Source organism: Megalobrama amblycephala, unplaced genomic scaffold (genome assembly GCF_018812025.1).
Source record: "Megalobrama amblycephala isolate DHTTF-2021 unplaced genomic scaffold, ASM1881202v1 scaffold424, whole genome shotgun sequence".
In the NCBI taxonomy this organism is placed as follows: domain Eukaryota; kingdom Metazoa; phylum Chordata; class Actinopteri; order Cypriniformes; family Xenocyprididae; genus Megalobrama; species Megalobrama amblycephala.
Window position 1 is genome coordinate 209,756 of NW_025953372.1, and position 19,399 is coordinate 229,154.

At 40.0% G+C, this 19,399-nt stretch overlaps 1 protein-coding gene across 1 annotated transcript in view; it reads left to right on the forward strand.

Moving 5' to 3' along the window:
- rptor (regulatory associated protein of MTOR, complex 1) overlaps window positions 1-18,714 on the forward strand; it is a 190,049-nt gene extending 171,335 nt beyond the window's left edge. Inside the window, exons 28-31 of the mRNA XM_048180091.1 lie at window positions 5,869-5,975; window positions 16,800-16,927; window positions 18,375-18,461; window positions 18,559-18,714. Coding sequence (XP_048036048.1) covers window positions 5,869-5,975; window positions 16,800-16,927; window positions 18,375-18,461; window positions 18,559-18,679 — 443 coding nt within the window. The 3' untranslated portion in view covers window positions 18,680-18,714. The remainder of the gene's footprint in view (window positions 1-5,868; window positions 5,976-16,799; window positions 16,928-18,374; window positions 18,462-18,558) is intronic.
- Window positions 18,715-19,399: the final 685 nt, after the last annotated feature.

Sequence of the window (19,399 nt, forward strand, 5' to 3'; positions counted from 1 at the left end):
GGGTAAATTTTACCCGCACACATTACACCTGTTTTTATCATCAACTATATTTTTGTCATGTTGTTTTATGTTCAAGGCTTTTTTATGCAGGCTACACTAATCACTTTTCTTAACGGTCAAGCTAAACAAGTCTGCACTGACAACGAGAATTAGAAGGAAGTAAATACATGTTTGGGTTATGTAATATTATAATTAATCATATATTAAGATAACCCATTATTTAATATATTAAAATAGCCTATAGACAATAATGAACAATAATAATTCACCACATTGCATATGATGTATGATGCGATGACAAATTCAAGCGCGCAGCTTCACCTTAATTATTTACATACAAAGTTTATTGATGCTCACCCTCTGTAACTATTGTAGCAATCCTGTCCTGAAGAACATACTCAGTCTAATTTTTCTCTGAGGTTCTGGATCGCTGTCAGATGAGCCGTCAGATGCTGAGCCAACCCAGGGCGTGTCACTGATCTCACCACCATCAGACTCTCCTTCATTCATGGCAGTTAGGGCTTCGACCTCTTTGGCATCCATAAATCGCCGGCTTTTACTCATTGTGACTTTATTTATGAAACCGATGACCGCTAATTCAATGAGTGAAAGGCATTGCCTAGCAATGTACAATAAGGGGACACGAAAATACAGGCATTATATAGCGGGTAAATTTGACCCGTGCGGCGCTTATAGGTATAAATGCCCTGTTTTTTTATCTAGTTTTATCTAAACAATTTTTAACACAGAGGGATTGTAAATTACACAATTTTAGTAAAAGACAATGACTGGAAGACTTGAATGTTTTATTGAAAACCTGTTATGTACATTTGAAAAACAGCCACAGGTAAAATTGAACCCATGGTGGTTCTAATGTTAAAGTTACATGACAATAGGAAAATATGGGACAGGCAGACTGTAAATGCTGTTTGTGCCGTCACATTGCATTGCTAAAAATCACTCAGTTGTCTTGTTTAAAATTTAAATATTCAAATTAGGGATGTGGCCAGAGCTAGATAATGGCTTCAAAACGAATAACGCATTCTACAGAATAATTAAACAAATATTCGGCAGGCAGTCAATCCTTGTTTTTGCTGGACATAATATATAAAACAGAACAGGACCAACATATGCAGATATCATTAAATGTCATAATTTAACATGTACACATATTTCAAGAATTAGTCTGATTCAGGGGAATAATAAGGCCAATCCTGACTGAAGAGAGGAGGAGCTGGGGATGGAGGAGGATAATTTGTTCCTGAGAAATGCAGTAGCTGATAATACTGAGGAGCTTATATATAGATGCCGTGATAGGTGTCGTATTCCTATAGGTAGACACAAGTCACCTGGACGTCAGCTGACGTGAGCTTGATTGACGTGACCTGCCAGAACTGACGCTAACGCTGGATTACAAGCCTCTTATAGTGGACCCCGTCCGGATGATGGTTTCTGATGAGTTTTATGAAGTTTAATTTACATCACACAAAAGATGAAGCGTCTGTTTTCACTCCAGAAAATCACTGTAAGAGCTGAATAAACAGTACAAGAAGTGCATGTTAAAGTCTTATCCATAAACTCACTCTTTCTCCCTTTGCATTATCATCAACATACACAGCAGTCGAATTACACAAAACACTTGTTACAATTAACAGTAAACAAATATATGCAGACCTTATTCTTTTTTTCGATGGGGGTGCTTAATAAACTGGTAAACTTTTTTTATCTGTAAAATAGTGATGAACTGTAATAAAGTGTGTGCTCTCCCCATAATTGCTGCTGTGACCAGTATCGCTCTGGAAACTATAAGCTGGATCACGAACAGTTGGTACTGATCCATCCTTGAGTAACAAATTTTTAGCAGAACCTGTGTTTTGTATTGTCTCTTTGCATTGACCATCGCTCACAAAGCAGTCTGGAGTGAAATGATTTGTGCAGACATAAACAAATTTAAGTATATTTTGGGGTGCATTACCTTCAAAAATAAAACTAATCCACTGCATCCTCAGTGGCTCAGATGTTGGTAGAAAATGAAGATTCCTATGTTCACTCTTACATCCAACAACAGAAGACCGTGATTGCTTACAAGACATTGTTGTCGGTAAAACTGCTTGAGCGCGGATAAAATGGCGGATAGTGTACAACTCGCTGAGGGTGGAAACTATGGTAATGCAGGACTGTCAATCAGCGGCCGTGGACAGGGCCTGAGTGTGACGTCACACTGCTCAGAGAATCTAATGAGGCTGCTTTGGTTTAATGGGGATTTTTTTTTAAAAAGCAGTGGGTGGATTTTTATCATCGAAGGGTTGTTGTGTTCACACATTTATGTCCAAACACCATGTAAAAGTGGATTTTGCATAACAGGTGCCCTTTAAATAAATGTTATAATTGTAATTTAAAAAAAAAAAAATCTATGTATTATACAAGGCATATTTGAAAAATGTTCACTACACAGGGAACAGAATCTACATTTAAAACGGCCTTCTAAAGTAATTTTACGAACTTTCTGTTAAGCTCCACCCACTTCTGGTTTTGTCCAAATATAGATAGTAATAGATAATTTTGAAATTGTTACAGGTACAGATGCAGATACAAATATTGGCTCCACTGTACACCCCTAATTCAAATATCCGTAAGACAAAATACATAAAACTAAATTGTACGTATAAAATAATTACATTTAGAGAGATTTTTCAGAGAAGAATGTTTCTTGTTTATTCCTATTGGCAAAATGTTTAAATTTCTTTTACTGGAAACTAACAGTTACTTATTCTGCAATCTAAAAATTATCTGACATCAGTGCCTCACACAGAACATTTTAAAAATGAAACGTGTAAATCAAATACTTCCTTCAAATATGCATTTTCATAATGCTTGGAAAACTGTGGAAGGTGTCATCATTAGGCATCATTTTGTGTGTCTGCACACAAAATATCACACCTGCATACAGTTGTACAGTACTGTGTCATCAGACATATGGCCAGTTTGACCATCCAAAGAGTCTGTGAGTGTCTGTCATTATACTGCCTATGTTGCTTAGCCATCTTAATCAGAGTCGAGTGTGCATCACTGATCATTATTCCTATGAAAATATTTTCTTTTCTACCATTTAAAATATATCAGTAGATAGATATTTTCATGCGCCAAGCAATTCTCTTGGTTTCTTGTTATAATTCTGTCATTAAAACAGTAGCATTCTACAGGAAAAGTGTTAAAAAGCAATGCATCAACTACAAATATATCTATTTAAATTCATAAATATATTTAACTTCTGGATAATGATTTAATGTAACTCCATTATTGAGAGTGACGTATTTAATATAAATGTGTATATTAAATGGAGAAAAGAATTTAAAATAATTTTGTTTGCTTCATTACTTCACTCGCACCAGTTAACGAGTATGTATGCATTGGTCTAGCGTGTGCTTAGAAAATCCTGTACACATATTTCAATGCACATATTATATGTTTATACATTGAGCACCTGAACCCTACTGAACATATTTCGGTTAAATTGCAATGCCAAAATCAATGCCTGGTGCTCACTGATGCTTTTGTCTGAATACGAGAATATCCCAACAGGCATGTTCTAACTTATAATGAAAAACTTTCCAATAAAAGTGGAAGCTATTATAGCAGCAAAGGGACAGTCAACTCCCTAATAATGCTCGTTGTTTTGAGATTAAATGTTCAGCAAGCACATAAAACTATGGTGTGTGGTGTATGTTCGCATATACAAGCCCTTATCCTTAAAAAACAAATATGACTCACACTACATTAAATACAAGAAATGAGGATAAACAAAGTTTGCCGCTACCAAAATGAGAGCATTGAAATTGGAGTGTTGTTTAAAAACTGAACCAAAAAAAAAAAGAGTCTACTGTCACTGTCTATAATCTGTAGTCTATCCACAATAGTGTGTAATGTATAATGACATTTTTTTAGCCATAAAAGAGAATCTAATAACTGAGTTTCTCAAAGAGCTCAAAGGAAAATCATATCACTCGATCATAAATTAAATCAGCTCATCTCTGATGAACCACCACATCTCTAACTTGTGGGACTTCTGTGTCAGTGAATAATTGCAGTATTATTCTTCTGCTTCTCTCCTTTGTTCACATCGTTCTTACTGTCACAAGAATGACCAGACAGGTCATAATGACTGGACCATAATGCTTTAAAGGGTTAGTTCACCCAAAAATGAAAATTCTGTCATTTATTACTCATCCTCATGCCGTTTCACACTCGTAAGACCTTTGTTAATCTTCGGAACGCAAATTAAGATATTTTTGTTGAAATCCGATGACTCATTGAGGCCTGCATAGCCAGCAATTACATTTCCTCTCTTAAGATCCATTAATGTACTAAAAACATATTTAAATCAGTTAATGTGAGTACAGTGGTTCAATATTAATATCATAAAGTGACGAGAATATTTTTGGTGCGCCAAAAAACTAAATAATGACTTATATAGTGATGGCCGATTTCAAAACACTGCTTCAGGCTCTTCAGAGCGTTATGAATCGGCGTGTCGAATCAGCGGTTCAGAGCGCCAAAGTCACATGATTTCAGCAGTTTGGCGGTTTGAAACGCGATCCGAATCATGATTCGACACAAAAGATTCATAATGCTCAGAAGCGTAATGAAGTCATGTTTTGAAATCGGCCATCACTATTTAAGTCGTTTTTTGTTTTGTTTTTTTGGGGTTTTTTTGCCGCACTAAAAATAATCTGACTTTATTCAACAATTTCTTCTCTACCCTGTCAGTCTCCTACACAGTTGATGCAGTGCAACGCTTCCATGTTTATGACCGATGTAAATGTCCCTCAGTCTTGGCTGACACATGCATGTGATGTTGACGCAGGAGCCATCCAATACAGAGTCTGCGTTCTGACGTAGAACACGGAAGCTCTGACAGGAGAATGACAGGATAGAGAGGAAATTGTTGAATGAAGTCGTTTTTTTTTTTTTTTTTGCACACAAAAAGTATTCTAGTTGCTTCATAACATTAAGGTTGAACCACTTTTGTCATGTTGACTATTTTAACTATGTCTTTACTATTTTTCTGGACCTTGTATGTGGTAATTTTGTTGCTTTCTTTGGGAGATAAAAAAATCTCTCGGATTTCATCAAAAATATCTTAATTTGTCTTCTGAAGATGAACGAAGGTCTTATGGGTTCGGAATGAAATGAGGGCGAGTACTTAACAGAAATTTCATTTTTGGGTGAACTAACCCTTTAACGCCCATTCACATCAAGAAGGATAACTATAATGATAACTACATTACCGCCCCACACCAGTGTATAATACTGTCCTGTTTATTCTAAGGCGCTGCAGTTTTGTTGCTTGCCACTTTAAAGCAGGATGGATTCTACTTGGCTGTCAATGTTTTTATCGTTTGTCAGCTAAAAAATAATTTTGCAAGTGATTCCAACAATATCATTCCTCTTTGTCATTATTGTTATAGTTGTGGTGTAGACTCTGCTATTCTTTTAAATTAAATGATTTTTAAAACTATATCTTTATAGTTATCAAATAGTTTTACTGTTTACTGAACTTTGTTCTTCTTCCAGTTATTTATCTATAGCGTTTAATGAATGTCTCCAACATTCACTGAAAATAGCTTACTTCTGCATTGCAAAATAAGTGGTTAAGAGGTTAGAGGTGCATCTAAGTATTCAGTGTTTTATGTCACAATGCATGAAAGTGTTGTGACAAAAAATATCACCCATATTTTCATTCTGGAAAACAACCAAAAGGTGAGTGTGTGATTGTAGTATCTTTTATCATACAGACATGTCAGGAGAGCCTAGGGAGTCATATATTTGACTGTGTATGTGTGAAACCTTCCCTACTCTCTCTTGAAGGTGCAGGTATGGTGGTGGACTGGGAGCAGGAGACTGGCCTCTTGATGACGTCAGGTGATGTTCGAGTCATACGGATCTGGGACACAGAAAGAGAAATGAAAGTGCAGGTACTGTACACAAACACACACACACCCCTTCATCTTAAACACATCAGTCCCAGGCAAGCTTTGTAGCTCTATCATTTACAGTGGAAATAAAAAAACTACACACCCCTTTTAAAACAGCTGGTTTTTGTAATATAAAAAATAAACAAATAAAAATAATGTGAGAACTTTCACATCTTTAATGTAAAAATTACATCCTGTGTAATGCAACTGAAAACCAAAGTTACACATTTAACAGGGAAAAAAAGATAAAAAAATAACCTAACTACATAAACGTGCACACCCTTTTTATATTTGGGTATGTGACTGTTCTCAGAATTAACTAATCATCAAGCTCATGTGAAATAGTACACACCTGTCTTCTCCTGAAGTGATTCTGATTAACTCCAAATACATCTCTTTTAAGAGATTTCTGACATCTTCTTGGTTGCATACTACTACAAGAGAGCCATGGGCCACAAAGAGCTTACGAAGCATCAATGGTAACTTATTGTCGAAAGGTATGGCTCAGGTGAGGGATACAAATAATTTCCAAGGAATTAGATATACTATTGAACACAGTAAAGATAGTCATCAAAAATAGAGAAAGTATGGCACAACAGTGACATTATCAAGAAAAATGTCCAAAATTAATGACAAGGCAAAGAGAAAACTAGTTAGGGAGGCTGTCAAGAGGCCTACAGCAACATTAGGAGTTTCAACTCTTTCTACCAAGTACTGGTTGCTCCCTGCATGTGCCTATCTCCCATATTCTCCATTTGTCTAAGCTATGGGGCAGGGTGGCAAGACACAAGCCTTTTTTGACTTTCTAACTTTCACCTTTCAGAATGACAATGATCTAAAGCACACAACTAAATCAACAAAATAATGGCTTCAGCAAATAAAAATTTATGTTTTGGAATGGCCCAGCCAGAGTAAAGTTGTCCTGAAGAGAGCTGTGCCCAGGAGGTGCCCTCGCAATTTACTGATCTGCAGTGTTTTTGCAAAGAGGAGTGGGAAAATATCTAGTTCAGTCATGAAACTCTAGAGCAGTGGTCGGCAATAGGCGGCCCACGGGCCACACCTGTCCCGCCAGCAATAATATCTGGCCTGCGCCTGCAGCCCGAAAGCAGCTGGTTCTGAAATAGATCTTCGTCTCATGGTGCTGTCTAATATTATCACAGTGTCTACACCAGACACAACTTTTTTTGCGTTGCTTTGCGCTGCGCTGCAACAGCTAAAAGCTGTCTACACTGAACGTGACAAACCAACCATTGCAAAGCACTTGGACTACGTCAGAAACAGAACGGGGAATCAGTTCACTGTCGGGAATGTGTTGTGTCACGTGACTCGCGTCGCACCGCGCCGCATCCAGTGTAGACAATATGCTAGTTACGTATGTAACTGTGGTTCTGTGAATTCCGGATGACCACCAGAGGCAGTGCTAAGCGCTAGTGGATTATCACAGCGCTATCCAGAGGTTGAGAGAATATAGCAACAAAGTCACGTCATGACGCAGACCGAGCCACAAGGATATAACCTCGGTGCCCAGCCTCGGAATGCTTTCTCGCGCATTCCGAATGACAAAAAACTCTGGTGGTCATCCGGAATTCACAGAACCACAGTTACATACATAACTAGCATTCTGTTTTAATTCCTCCTGACAGCCAGAGGCTGTGCTAAGCACTAGTGGATAACACATACCAACACAGTCATGAGGAATGCCACCCACCTGAAACATCAAGGTTGCTCCAGGAGAACTGCAGAGCTCACGTCATGGAAAGCAGCCACATTGATCTTGTAAAACCGTGCGAAGGTACATGATGAAGACCAGGTAGCCGCAGCACAGATGTCTGCCAAGGAAACTCCCCGCAAAGCAGCCCAAGACGAAGAGACGGCCCTAGTAGAATGGCAAGTAACACCTTCTGGTAAGGGTTGATGAGATTTATTATAGGCTAGTTTTATCATCTCTACAATCCAATGTGACAGTCTTTGTTTGGACAAAGGTGCACCTTTACGCACATCACCATATCAGGCAAATAATTGATCTGACCGTCTAAAAGAAGCAGTAGATTCTATGTAAGATTTTAAGGCACATACGGTGCAGAGAAGATTAGCCCTCCCATCAATATTAATGTGGGAAGAGGGGAGTTAAAAAGCAGCCAGATGAATGGACTGATTCACAAATTGTGGTAATAAAACCTTGGGAAGAAAGGCCGGATAAGGTCGAAGAACGACCCCTGAGTCCTCAGGTAACCAGCGTAAACATGACTCAATAACTGACAGGGTATGAAGCTCACCAACATGTTTAGCAGAAGCAACAGCCAGAAGAAACGGCACTTTCAAGGACAACCACGTAATATCCGTGACACCCAGTGGTTCAAATGTTGGTGCACAAAGGAATTTGAGTACAAGCGGTAAGTCCCACACAGGAAAAGGCATAAAACGAACAGGCTTTAAACGCCTCGCTCCCTTCAGAAACCTACCAATAAGGTTATGAGATCTCCAAAGAAGAACCATCAACTGGAGCATGATGAGCCGATATGGCAGCAACATACTTTTAAGGTAGAAGGCGCTTTGTTGTCTTCTAATAGATGTTGTAGGAAACTCAGTACTTTTGGCACAGTACAGTGATCTGGGTCAATTCCTTGATCCTCAAACCAAGAAGAAAAAAATCCTCCAACGAGCAGCATAAAGCTGGCGTGTTGAAGCAGCCCTGGCATTACCAATGGTGTTGATTACTGCCGATTCACAATCCGCTAACAGTGAACTGGGCCCAGTGGCCAGACCCAAAGCTGAAGATGTGCCGGATCTGGATGTCAAACCCGCCCGTTCAGCTGAGAGAGAAGATCCCTTCTGATGGGAAACTGCCAAGTTTGGCCCTGCAAGATATTCAAAAGAAGAGGAAACCACAGCCTGGCCGGCCATCGAGGTACCACTAGGAGTACCCTGTGTTTGAACTGGAGTATTCGGTGTAATGTCTTCCATAGTAGTGGAAAAGGAGGGAACGCATACAACAGGCAATATGGCCACTCGTGGGCTAACGCATCCTGACCCAGTGGACTGGATCTCTCTGTCCTTGCAAACCACCAGCGGCATTGAGTGGTCAGTTCTGATGCAAACAGATCCACCTCTGCCCTGCCGAATCGCAGCCAAATTTGCTGCTCTACATCTGGGTGAAACCTCCATTCGCCCAGATGTAGCAGGTCCCTGGACAGAGCATCCGCCACTTGATTGTCTTTCCCTGGGAGATGAACCGCTCTTATTGAAGCCAGTCGGAACAGAGACCATCTGAGGATCTTGCGAGTTAGTTGTAAGGATGCGAGAGACCTGGTGCCGCCTTGATGGTTCAAATGAAAGACAGTCGATGTGTTGTCGGACCGGACAAGTACATGACAGTCTCTCAAAACTGGTAAGAAGTGTTGTAGAGCAAGGTACACTGCCCTCAATTCCAGAACATTGATATGTTCCAAGGACTCCTTTTGTGACCTACGGCCGCCAATTCCCCTCTGGTTCCATGTTGCCCCCCCCCATCCTGTTAATGAAGCATCGGTTGTGATCACTTCCCGACGAGAAGGTACAACCCCCACCGGCACTCTGGCCCTCAAAAACATTAACCGTTGCCAGGGTTTCAGTGCGCAGACACACGCAGGAGAAACAACAATCTGGTGATGACAATGTCTTTTCGGGTTCAGCCTTAAGCCGTTGCTCCATCTCTGGAGAGGTCTGAGGTGAAGCAAACCCATGGGAATCACTGATGTGGCAGCTGCTAACGTCCCCATTAGCTGCAGAAGGACACCATAAGGAATTTTTGCCCCCAGTCGAAAGCGATTCAGTAAATGATGAATGTTGTCTGTCCGAGCATGAGACAACATGGCAGACATTGTGAGAGAATTGAGTATTATCCCAATGAAGGTTATGGACTGTGTAAGAATTAACCCAATTAATTAATCAAAAGTGTAATTAAATTACAGTGAATAAGAACCGAATTATCTATAAATGATTCAGAATTAATATTTAACACTTCATCAATTATTCGTCCACCGAAAAATTGAGGTTACAGTATTTTTACCAATTCTGGACAAATTATTATCCTGTGGCCAACAGTAATAATATTTTGTTATGATTATTAATTATGATTATGATTATGAGCAAAGTAGCAATCGTAGTTTAAGGCAGCAATTTGGTAACCACAGCACAAGACACTTGTATGCGTGAAAAATCAAACAAGACTTTATTTAACTAAATCTACTACGCACAAACTAATCTAACAAAAAACATATACACACACACATACACACATTCATTCAGTTACAGGGAAATGGTGAGATTATTATCTGGAGGTGAATGGATTCCCCAATTGTTTAGCTTTTAACAAGTTTCTTTGACTGTAACCTGAGAGAATTAATACACTAGCAATTCAAACATAGTTTATTTGCTTAATGAAATTGCACCAGCTCAGCAAAATTAGGAGACCTGTGTTTACTTGCGTTGGCTGCTCCTTTAAAGGCGTTCCCTTCGTGACGGAGTTGAAGGAAGCGGCATTGCTCGGTCAAGAGTTCTGAAGGACAACGTCCTGTGGGGAAATAGTTGGCTTTGCAGAAAATGGAGTCTTCATCGAATAGTTGCAGGGTTTACGCGTTGCTGCGTGGGTGTCTCTCTGCATCTCGAGGAGTTGCTGGAAACAAAGGACTTTGAGCGAGTCCTTGTCTGCGAAGTTCAACAAAGGTTCTTGCAGGGGTTTGAATGAGTTCTTGAAGAGGTTTAGCTTGCAGACAGGGCGATGGTCGGTCCACCGACTCAGCGAAGGCCAAGGCGAAGTACAAGCAAGGGCAAAATCAAAAGCACAGTGCGCGGTATTGAGTTTTGAACAGTTTGTTGGTTCCGCCTCTCCGATTGTTTTAGCCACAGTCCTTTGTTTTCAAACTTATTTTGGTCAGAACTTTGAGAAGTTAACTTTGCTGGTTCAAAAGTTGTACATCTTACATAAATCAATTTTGCATCAAAATACTGGAAAGCATTCATCCATCACAACCAAACCAAACAGTACACACTTTCTGTAATTGAGGTTGATTTTCTTCAAATTTACCTGTAATCAATATTTAAAACACACAGAAAGAATTACATAGGTTCCGTGAACAAAATAAAACATGCTGAAGACATATATGTTAGATGCTGCTTTTTGTTGGTAAGTTTGGAATGTTTCCTGTAGGTGATTCCCATGGTGGCCTGCTGTAACTTTCTCCTCGAGATGTTTCACAGGTCCGAGTTTCCTGATTACAGTGGGAAGGTCTAAAACCTTGTGTCTTGGTGCTTGCTGATTCATCTGTTTTCTTAAAGTCAACAAAGTGAGAGAGTGTCTTTTTGATCTGTCCCTACAATCAATGGTCTCCAAATGGCAGAAACTGGAGAACAGGATCTTTCAGCAATTTTATGGCTCATGCATATCTCAGTGGGGGAATGGGTTGATTCTCTTTGATCTTTGGAATGTGGAGTTTTTGATCATTTAATGGGCTTCATTCAGGAATAATCCTACAGCTGTACTGGAACCAAATTGCTCTTTGTGTCATTCACAGTGAGGCCCAGTCTCTGAATATGCTCCAGCAGAAATCTGGTGTTCTGTAGAGCATGTTGTTTTGTTGGGGTGCAAAGCAACCAGTCGTCTAAGTAGGGCATAATCCTCATGCCCCTGGACCAGAGAGGAGACAGGGCTGCACTCATGCATCTTGTAAAAACACGAGGAGCCAGAGATAGACTGAATGGTAGGACTTTGAACTGATAGGTTTGATCCTGAAAGCTGAATCAAAGAAACTTCCTGTGGTGGGGAGCAATGGGAATATGGAAATATGGTGGCCCACCCTGAGGTTGATGGTGAAATGACTGACAACCCTGGGCCATTTTATTCCCTCTATGTCGTCGTAGTGTTTGAAGCTAAGAAGCCATGTGGTGATGCAATCTCTGCTCCGAGATCGGGTAGCGTGATTGAGTCGGAGCTGAAGGCATCCTAAAAGAAGGTGCACGTGGGGTCTGAGTCAACTGTCTTGTGGCTTCTGACAGTTTCATTCTTTTCTCTAATATCTCAGAGACATTGGGCCCAAAAAGATGCCCCAGTACAATTGGAAGTTCCCTCAGGGTCCTCTTACAATCTTCAGGTAACCGTGCCTGAGCAAGCAATACCTGACGCTGGGCAGTTAGGAGGGTTGCTGATAGTGTCCCAAGCTCACGGGTCACATGACCCATAGCCAATAGAGCAGTTTGTAGAAATTGAGATGCAGAAGGGTCCACAGTTGGAAGCCCTAAAGTGGTATTACAGGCAAGAAGCAGCTGGCAGATGGTATTCTCTGCTCGAGTTATATAAGCTGCTGACTCATATGCCTTCTTCAATAATGTGTTAGTACATCCACATTGTGCACTTGGGCAGCATACATTGCCTCTTAGTGCTTCATCAGGCGATACCACTAAAGCTACTACTGGTTGTTTGATCTCGGACACACACCCCACTCCAATGGAATCATCTTCGGCCATTGAAGCTAGGGTACGGGCTGTCTTTGACCTCCTTCTAGGCACATTGGAACCTGTAAGTGCACTGGAGAATTATTTTATGAAGTCCCTACACAGTGGCATCGTAAACACATTTGCATCAGAAGCTTGTCTGAAAACACGTTGGTCTGGATAGGTTGAGCCGGCGATGTATCCTGGCCCAAACGCGCCATTGCCATCTGTAGAACTGACAATGTGTCATCCGGAGAGGATGGCCCCACTCCTGATGAATGTACAGACCCGTGGCTCAAACCACCTGCACCAGACAGGCTAGAAAAAACATCTTGAGGTAGGGCATGCATGGCAGGCTTCACAAATTCTTCATTATGGAATTGCGAATTTGATGCACTGGTAGAAAGGGCATCCAAATCGATAGTACACGGCAGTTGAAAATCACCCTCATCTGCAGGTGTGTTTTCACTAGGTACGGTTGATACTGGGGGTTGTAAAGAGTGAAGAAGGCATTTCATCTCCACCATTTCTGAGGAGAGGGAAGCAACAGTCTTTGATAACACATTTTCCGAATCGTCAGACTGCGGAAAATTTCTCTTTGTCAGAGGTGCGCCAGCAGCTGCTGATGCACAACGCTTTTTAGAACACCGCGGGGCTGAACCTTGTTGAGCTAGGCACACAGATGAGCCAGGCTCTAATTCAGCAATGTGGAGTTGTCTCTCTGACATTGGTAGCAAACTACAGTGCACGCAGGGGTCAGTCAAAAGCATCTTTTAAATGTTGAACCCCTAAACACGATGGGCAGCGATCGTGTCCATCATCGGGGAGAAGCATATTCGGGTACGATTTGCAACTTGGACGAAACCCGAAGATAATAGAGCCGTGAGCCACGAGTCTGTCAATAACATGTCCTCAGTTAGAACCGTAGGAGCTCAAACAGTGAGACACAAGCCTGAAAAAAACAACAATTGACAATTAAGATAAAAACTTTAATTAAGATAAAAACATAACAAAAAACCAGACAACTTCATTGCAGATAAGACACACTGGCTTTGCATTCACAAAACTAGGTAGGATGACTGGATAGTTGTCTTTCCATTCTTCCTTGTATGCCCTTTTTTCGCTGTCAACTTTCCTCTTTAGACTCTTTGATGGTGCCATTTTCTCTCACCAGCTAACTTAAATGCTAACATCACTCTGCACACGATGTAATAGCATACCTCCAGCAGGCAAACAATTTTAAAAAAAAAAGCAGTTTAGTACGTGAGGATACCAAGGAATAATTCTTAATGTAAAAGTAGGCTACGTCAAATAATTATTACAATAAGTTAGGCTCCATTGTGTAACAAGCAAATTAAAATGAGACACATTTATTATTCACAATATGGAAAGAGGAAATAAAACATAGTTTAAGAGCATGACTCAAACATGCCATTAATGGGCTTATTCAAGTCCTTTTTTATTTTTTGAGTTATTTTTATCCATTCCACATCTCCCGCATATGTGTGTTTTAGCAAGGCGGTCTGTGTTGCAAGTTGGTGAATGAAGATACTTGCCAGGTCACTACACCGCTTTATTAATTTATCCAGTGTAAAACCTGGACACCGCCACACAAATGTGGCTTTTTGTTAATGACTGTCCTACTACAGGATTTAACACAGAGTAACAGCTCAATACCAGTTACAAAAGACACTGTAACAGTCTGCCACAGGCAATTCTAGTTGCATTTTTCATCAATTAATTTAAATTATCCTTTGACTATGTTCTGGCCCACCATCTAGTGGTGAAAATTTTTTTGGCCCGATAACAAACTTAATTGCCGACCCCTGCTCTAAATGACACAGGCTGATAGGTCCTTTACATGCAGTCTTCCCCAACTTCACCTGATTAGAACTGTTAGAGGATTTATGCATGTCTATTTATGGAGTAGCAGCATTTCTTACATGCTCACAGCAGCTTGTCTGTATATCTATTAACAGTAGAAAATTCATACTTGCTCTGCAAGCGCTTCAATAACATGCTAAAATCTGTTCAGCGAGTTTTCATGATTGAAATATTCCCAAGTGAGGTTTTGCCAAGCTGGTAGACTCCTATTCAAACAGTCTGCTGTAGTACAATCCAAGGGGGGTTCAAATAAGTTTTAGTTCAGTTAGGATTCTTCTTCTTCTTCTTCTTCTTCTTCTTCTTCTTCTTCTTCTTCTTCTCGCAAATCTGTCACTTTGGTTTTCAGTGGCATTGCATATACAGTAGTTTGTCATTTTTACATTAAATGTGTAAAAGTTCTAATGATTTATCTCTTTCATGTTTTCATAACAAAAGACAGCTTTTTTAACAAAAGTGTGTAGACTTTTCAAACCCACTGTATGTGCACCACTTTCTTGCTTAGGTCATAGTTACTGTAGATAATACATTTTTTCCCCCATCATTCTCTCTCTGGCTCTTTCTGTCTCCCTAAAATTCCAACTTTGCAAAGTTCTGTCATAATTTACTCACCCTTTTGTTGTTCCAAACCTGTAAGACTTTCATTCTTCTGCGGAACACAAATTCAGATATTTTTAATAAAATCTGAGCCAGTTCTGTACTCTCCATTGACAGCTACGCAACTATCACTTTGATGCTTCAAAAAGTTCATGATGTAGCGATTGTACAGTTATTAATCAATTTATGGGTGGAATATGAATATAATAATTCATAAATCTTTATGAATTATAATGCACATACCGGCCCAAGGGGGAATTAACCATATATGGTGAATTAATTACAACTAATTGTAATCAATTATATATATGATTAGTTCTGGTTTAATAATTATTTAGAGAAACTGTTCGTTTGTCCGGCAAACTATAGCTCCTCAGAATGTTATAAAAAGGAAGGTCTGTTCTCTGGCCACGAGAAAGACTTCCTATTCTAGCGTCCAAACGTAAAGCAAGGATATAGGATCGAAACGTTAAAGTGACCTGGCTTTTGTTGAAATGAGCAAAAAGAACAATCGAGCATGAATTATGTGTTTAATATATGCAAACTACGACTACAAGAGTTTATACGTCTAAATACAGAATACAGAAAAATATACAGATATATACAACAAGGGAACATAGAGACAGGAAAGGAAGGAAAGAGATAAGGTAAATAGCGAAACCTAACAGTCCTGGAAAGCCAGCATAGAAATCAGTTTCATTATCTAAGATTCAGAAACGGTACTTGCATCAATTTGCTTGCAGGGTTTCAGGTCAGTGCTGCTGCAGTTCATTGGCTTCTTCCGTTTCCGCGGGAGGGTTTGAACTGAGGACGTGAAAGTTAGTTTTGCCGGAGAGGTGGTGGTCCCGTGATGCGCGTGATGGAAGCGCGTCGCCGTGACGTCCGGGAGAGACGTGCGTGAGTGATTCAGGGCCGTCGGGAGAACACACAGGAGAATCCTGGTGTTCCTTTTTATGACAGATAGGCCGACACACCTCCTTGAGGTGGAATAGCCAATGACATTGATGCAAAGTTGGCGGGCAAGCTCTTTCTTTGTCTTGTCCAAGCTGAATTTGCATACTTTATGACTATCAGATCGGATTTCGAGATGGAGTACTTTCTTCACAATATCATTAAACACATAGAAAAATGCATTTGTCAGCTATGTGACATATCTCAGTGAATAGCTCGAGTCCGGAGCTTTACTGAGAGATCAAACTCGATAGATCAGAAAGGCATATAAAAGAAGTTATGGTTTACAGACAAAATTCCATCATTAAAATGCACACTAGCACAAATACACTCATTTAAACACTAGAAAACATGCATACGCTCGAAATACATGATGGATATATTTCAGCATAGTTGTATTTTACATATACAGTCAAAAATGTATGTTTGTGTGTTTCTGTATGCGTTTGTGTGTGTGTGGTGTGTGTTGGAATGTGATCTGGTCAGTCTCTTTTGAAGTCTCCAAAGTTGGGAAGTTGGAGTTTTCTGTTTTACTTCGGAGGGTAACAAAGGTGTCAGAGTGTTTGTTTTTCTCTAGACCGGCCGGAGCCGAGGTCAGCTTACAACACAGTCCAGCATGCAAGAAGCATCCTGAAGATTCCAGATTTTATTGACTGTCCTGATACGTGTACATATGCTACAATGAAGAGATTGTAAAACTAATCCATATGAATTGAGCAGTTTAGTCCAAATTTTTGCACAAGAACAAACCTCAAACGTGCTGCAAAACACACGAGAATGAACTTCATTGGTTCTCACATGCATACTGAAGTGTGACATTAGAATATTCTGAGATATTCTGTATTGCATTGATGATTTTAAGCCCTGAAGTTTTAGATTGTTGTTTCACCTTCATTAACTCATTCAGCTTTTGTGTCTCTGTTGCAGGACATCCCAACAGGAGCAGACAGCTGTGTGACCAGCCTGTCATGTGATCCTCAGCGGTCACTGGTAGCTGCAGGTCTTGGAGATGGATCTGTTCGGGTGTACGACCGCAGAATGGGACCTAACGAATGGTGTGTCTCCTTCCACAGAGCTCTGAGAATCATTACCATATCAAACAGAACACCTCAGTTTTATTACTGAATCGTTAACAATTATATCAGATGAATCATAAAGGAATGAGCTGTTGTTGACCTTTGGGGAGAATCAAATCACAGAATCAACCCTCAGAAACCTTTAAAAAGAGTCATATTGCTGAAAAATAAATGTATTAATCTCTGATGTGGCGTCACAACTAGTATGAATTCATAAATCAAATGTCTTGAAATCTGAAATCATTTCTAACTGGCTAGATCAGAAAATGAATTGGCAGTCTGGTGGCTACAGGCATGTCACCACTGGGCTTATTTTGTCTTGCATTTGGACATGGTTGGACAAAAGTATCTGTAACAATAACTCATACCTCCATGTGTTCACATACTATCACCTGCAAATTCCATGAGAAAACAGTGTAATTAAGTCATAAAAAGCCCTATGAATATTTAAATAATGCTAGTTTAACAGCTCCCTTCGGTGCTAGCATTTCCAAAGACTCAAGATTTCCCCTCTGCTAGTCTCATCCGTCAGCTCTCTTTCATGCCTTATTATTTCTTTTCTTTCATTTGCCTTTAAACACTCCACCTGAGTGTCCCACAGCTCAGGCTGACATTTCCTCTGTCACACTGTTGTTGAGTTCCTTTTCATTAATCTGCATGCAGCCTGAGAGCCACTATACTTTTAAGAGCATAAATTGTTTAATGAAATCGAAGTAAACATGCATTCTGACCTTTGCAGACATGCTAAAGTTCTGTCACAGAATGCAGAATCCATACATGGACATCCTTGCCACAAATTACATTGCTGGAGTGTTCATGGTCATGTTTTCAGTCTAGTTTTAAGGGTGTTTCTTCTGGTTACTTTTAAAATGGTCTATTTTAAAAAATTAAAAATTTACTCACTTTCATGTCATTCCAAACCTGTATTTCTTTATTTCTAAACCTGACATTCTTTCCTGTGTAGAACACAAACGAAAATTGAACAATGTTGTTAACTAAACAGTTTCAGTTCCATTAACTTTCATTGTATGGGAAAAAAATGCATACATATGTTTAGTAGAAGACATGCATACAGATTTGAACGACATGAGGGTGAGTAAATGATGACAGAATTTTCCTTTTTCGGTGTACTACCCCTTTAATGCATCCTTGCTGAATAAAAGAATTAATTTCTTTCATTTCTGTCTTACTGACACCAGACTAGTAATAGTGAATAGTAGTGTAAGTCCACAGTTCCAAAAATCCCCACAGTGTAAGAAACACCCTTCTAAAAAACTATTATGATTTCTTCACTATGCTGTAACTACAGAAATAACTGTTATTCTGTATTATGTTGCATTGTTATTACTGCAGCACCCTCTGGTGTTCAATGTTCGATAATGCTTCCTGATTGGCTGATACTATCCAAATATCTCTTTTTCTTCAGTCGTGTGATGACGTATAGGGAACACGGTGCTTGGGTGGTGAAGGCACACTTGCAGAAGGAGCCCGAAGGACACATTATCAGTGTCAGGTAACTGCTTTTTTCTCCCACATAATTTATATCACTTCATCAAAGAACTTGCTCGCTTATTGTAGTCAGCTCACAATTTGGTTTCCCTGTCTTGTAGTGTGAATGGAGATGTGCGGTTCTTTGACCCACGGATGCCAGAATCAATCAACATCTTGCAGACAGTGAAAGGACTGACGGCTCTGGACATCCATCCACAGGCAAACCTGTTCGCTTGGTGAGAGATGCACATGCACCTTATATATCATTCATATATTCAGTTCCATTGTTTAAAATATTTCTGTTTAGAAAAAACCTTGACTAAACTAACTTATAATTATGCTCGTAACATCATATAGTTAATTTACTATTCAGTTTACCCCCCCCCCCCCCCCTTTTTTAGGGCCCAAGCCAATGAAATGACGAAGGGCCCTCTTGTTCTTCTAAGGATTATTAGGGCCCAAGCGAAAATTCGCGCAGGGCCCTCTTGTTCTTCTAAGGATTATTAGGGCCCAAGCGAAAATTCGCGCAGGGCCCTCTTGTTTTTCTAAGGATTATTATTAGGGCCCAAGCGAAAATTCGCGCAGGGCCCTCTTGTTCTTCTAAGGATTATTAGGCCCAAGCGAAAATTCGCGCAGGGCCCTCTTGTTCTTCTAAGGATTATTATTTTTTTTTTTTTTTTTTTTTTATTTTTTTTCCGTCTTCCGGGGCTTTTTGGGGCCTTAACATGCTCAAAAACTCTTGAAAATTGGCACACACATTGGAATCCGCGGCCATTAGGACGCCGGAGAGGCTGGTACCCGGGCGTGGCAGGGGGCTCGACAGCGCCCCCTTGAAAAAAGTCTGAAAATTTGGTCCATATATTAAACACGCTTGCACGTATTAGTATGAAACTCAGTACACATATAGACCTCATCGGCCGAACAACTTTCGTGCTCTAAGTTAAACACCACGCCAACAGG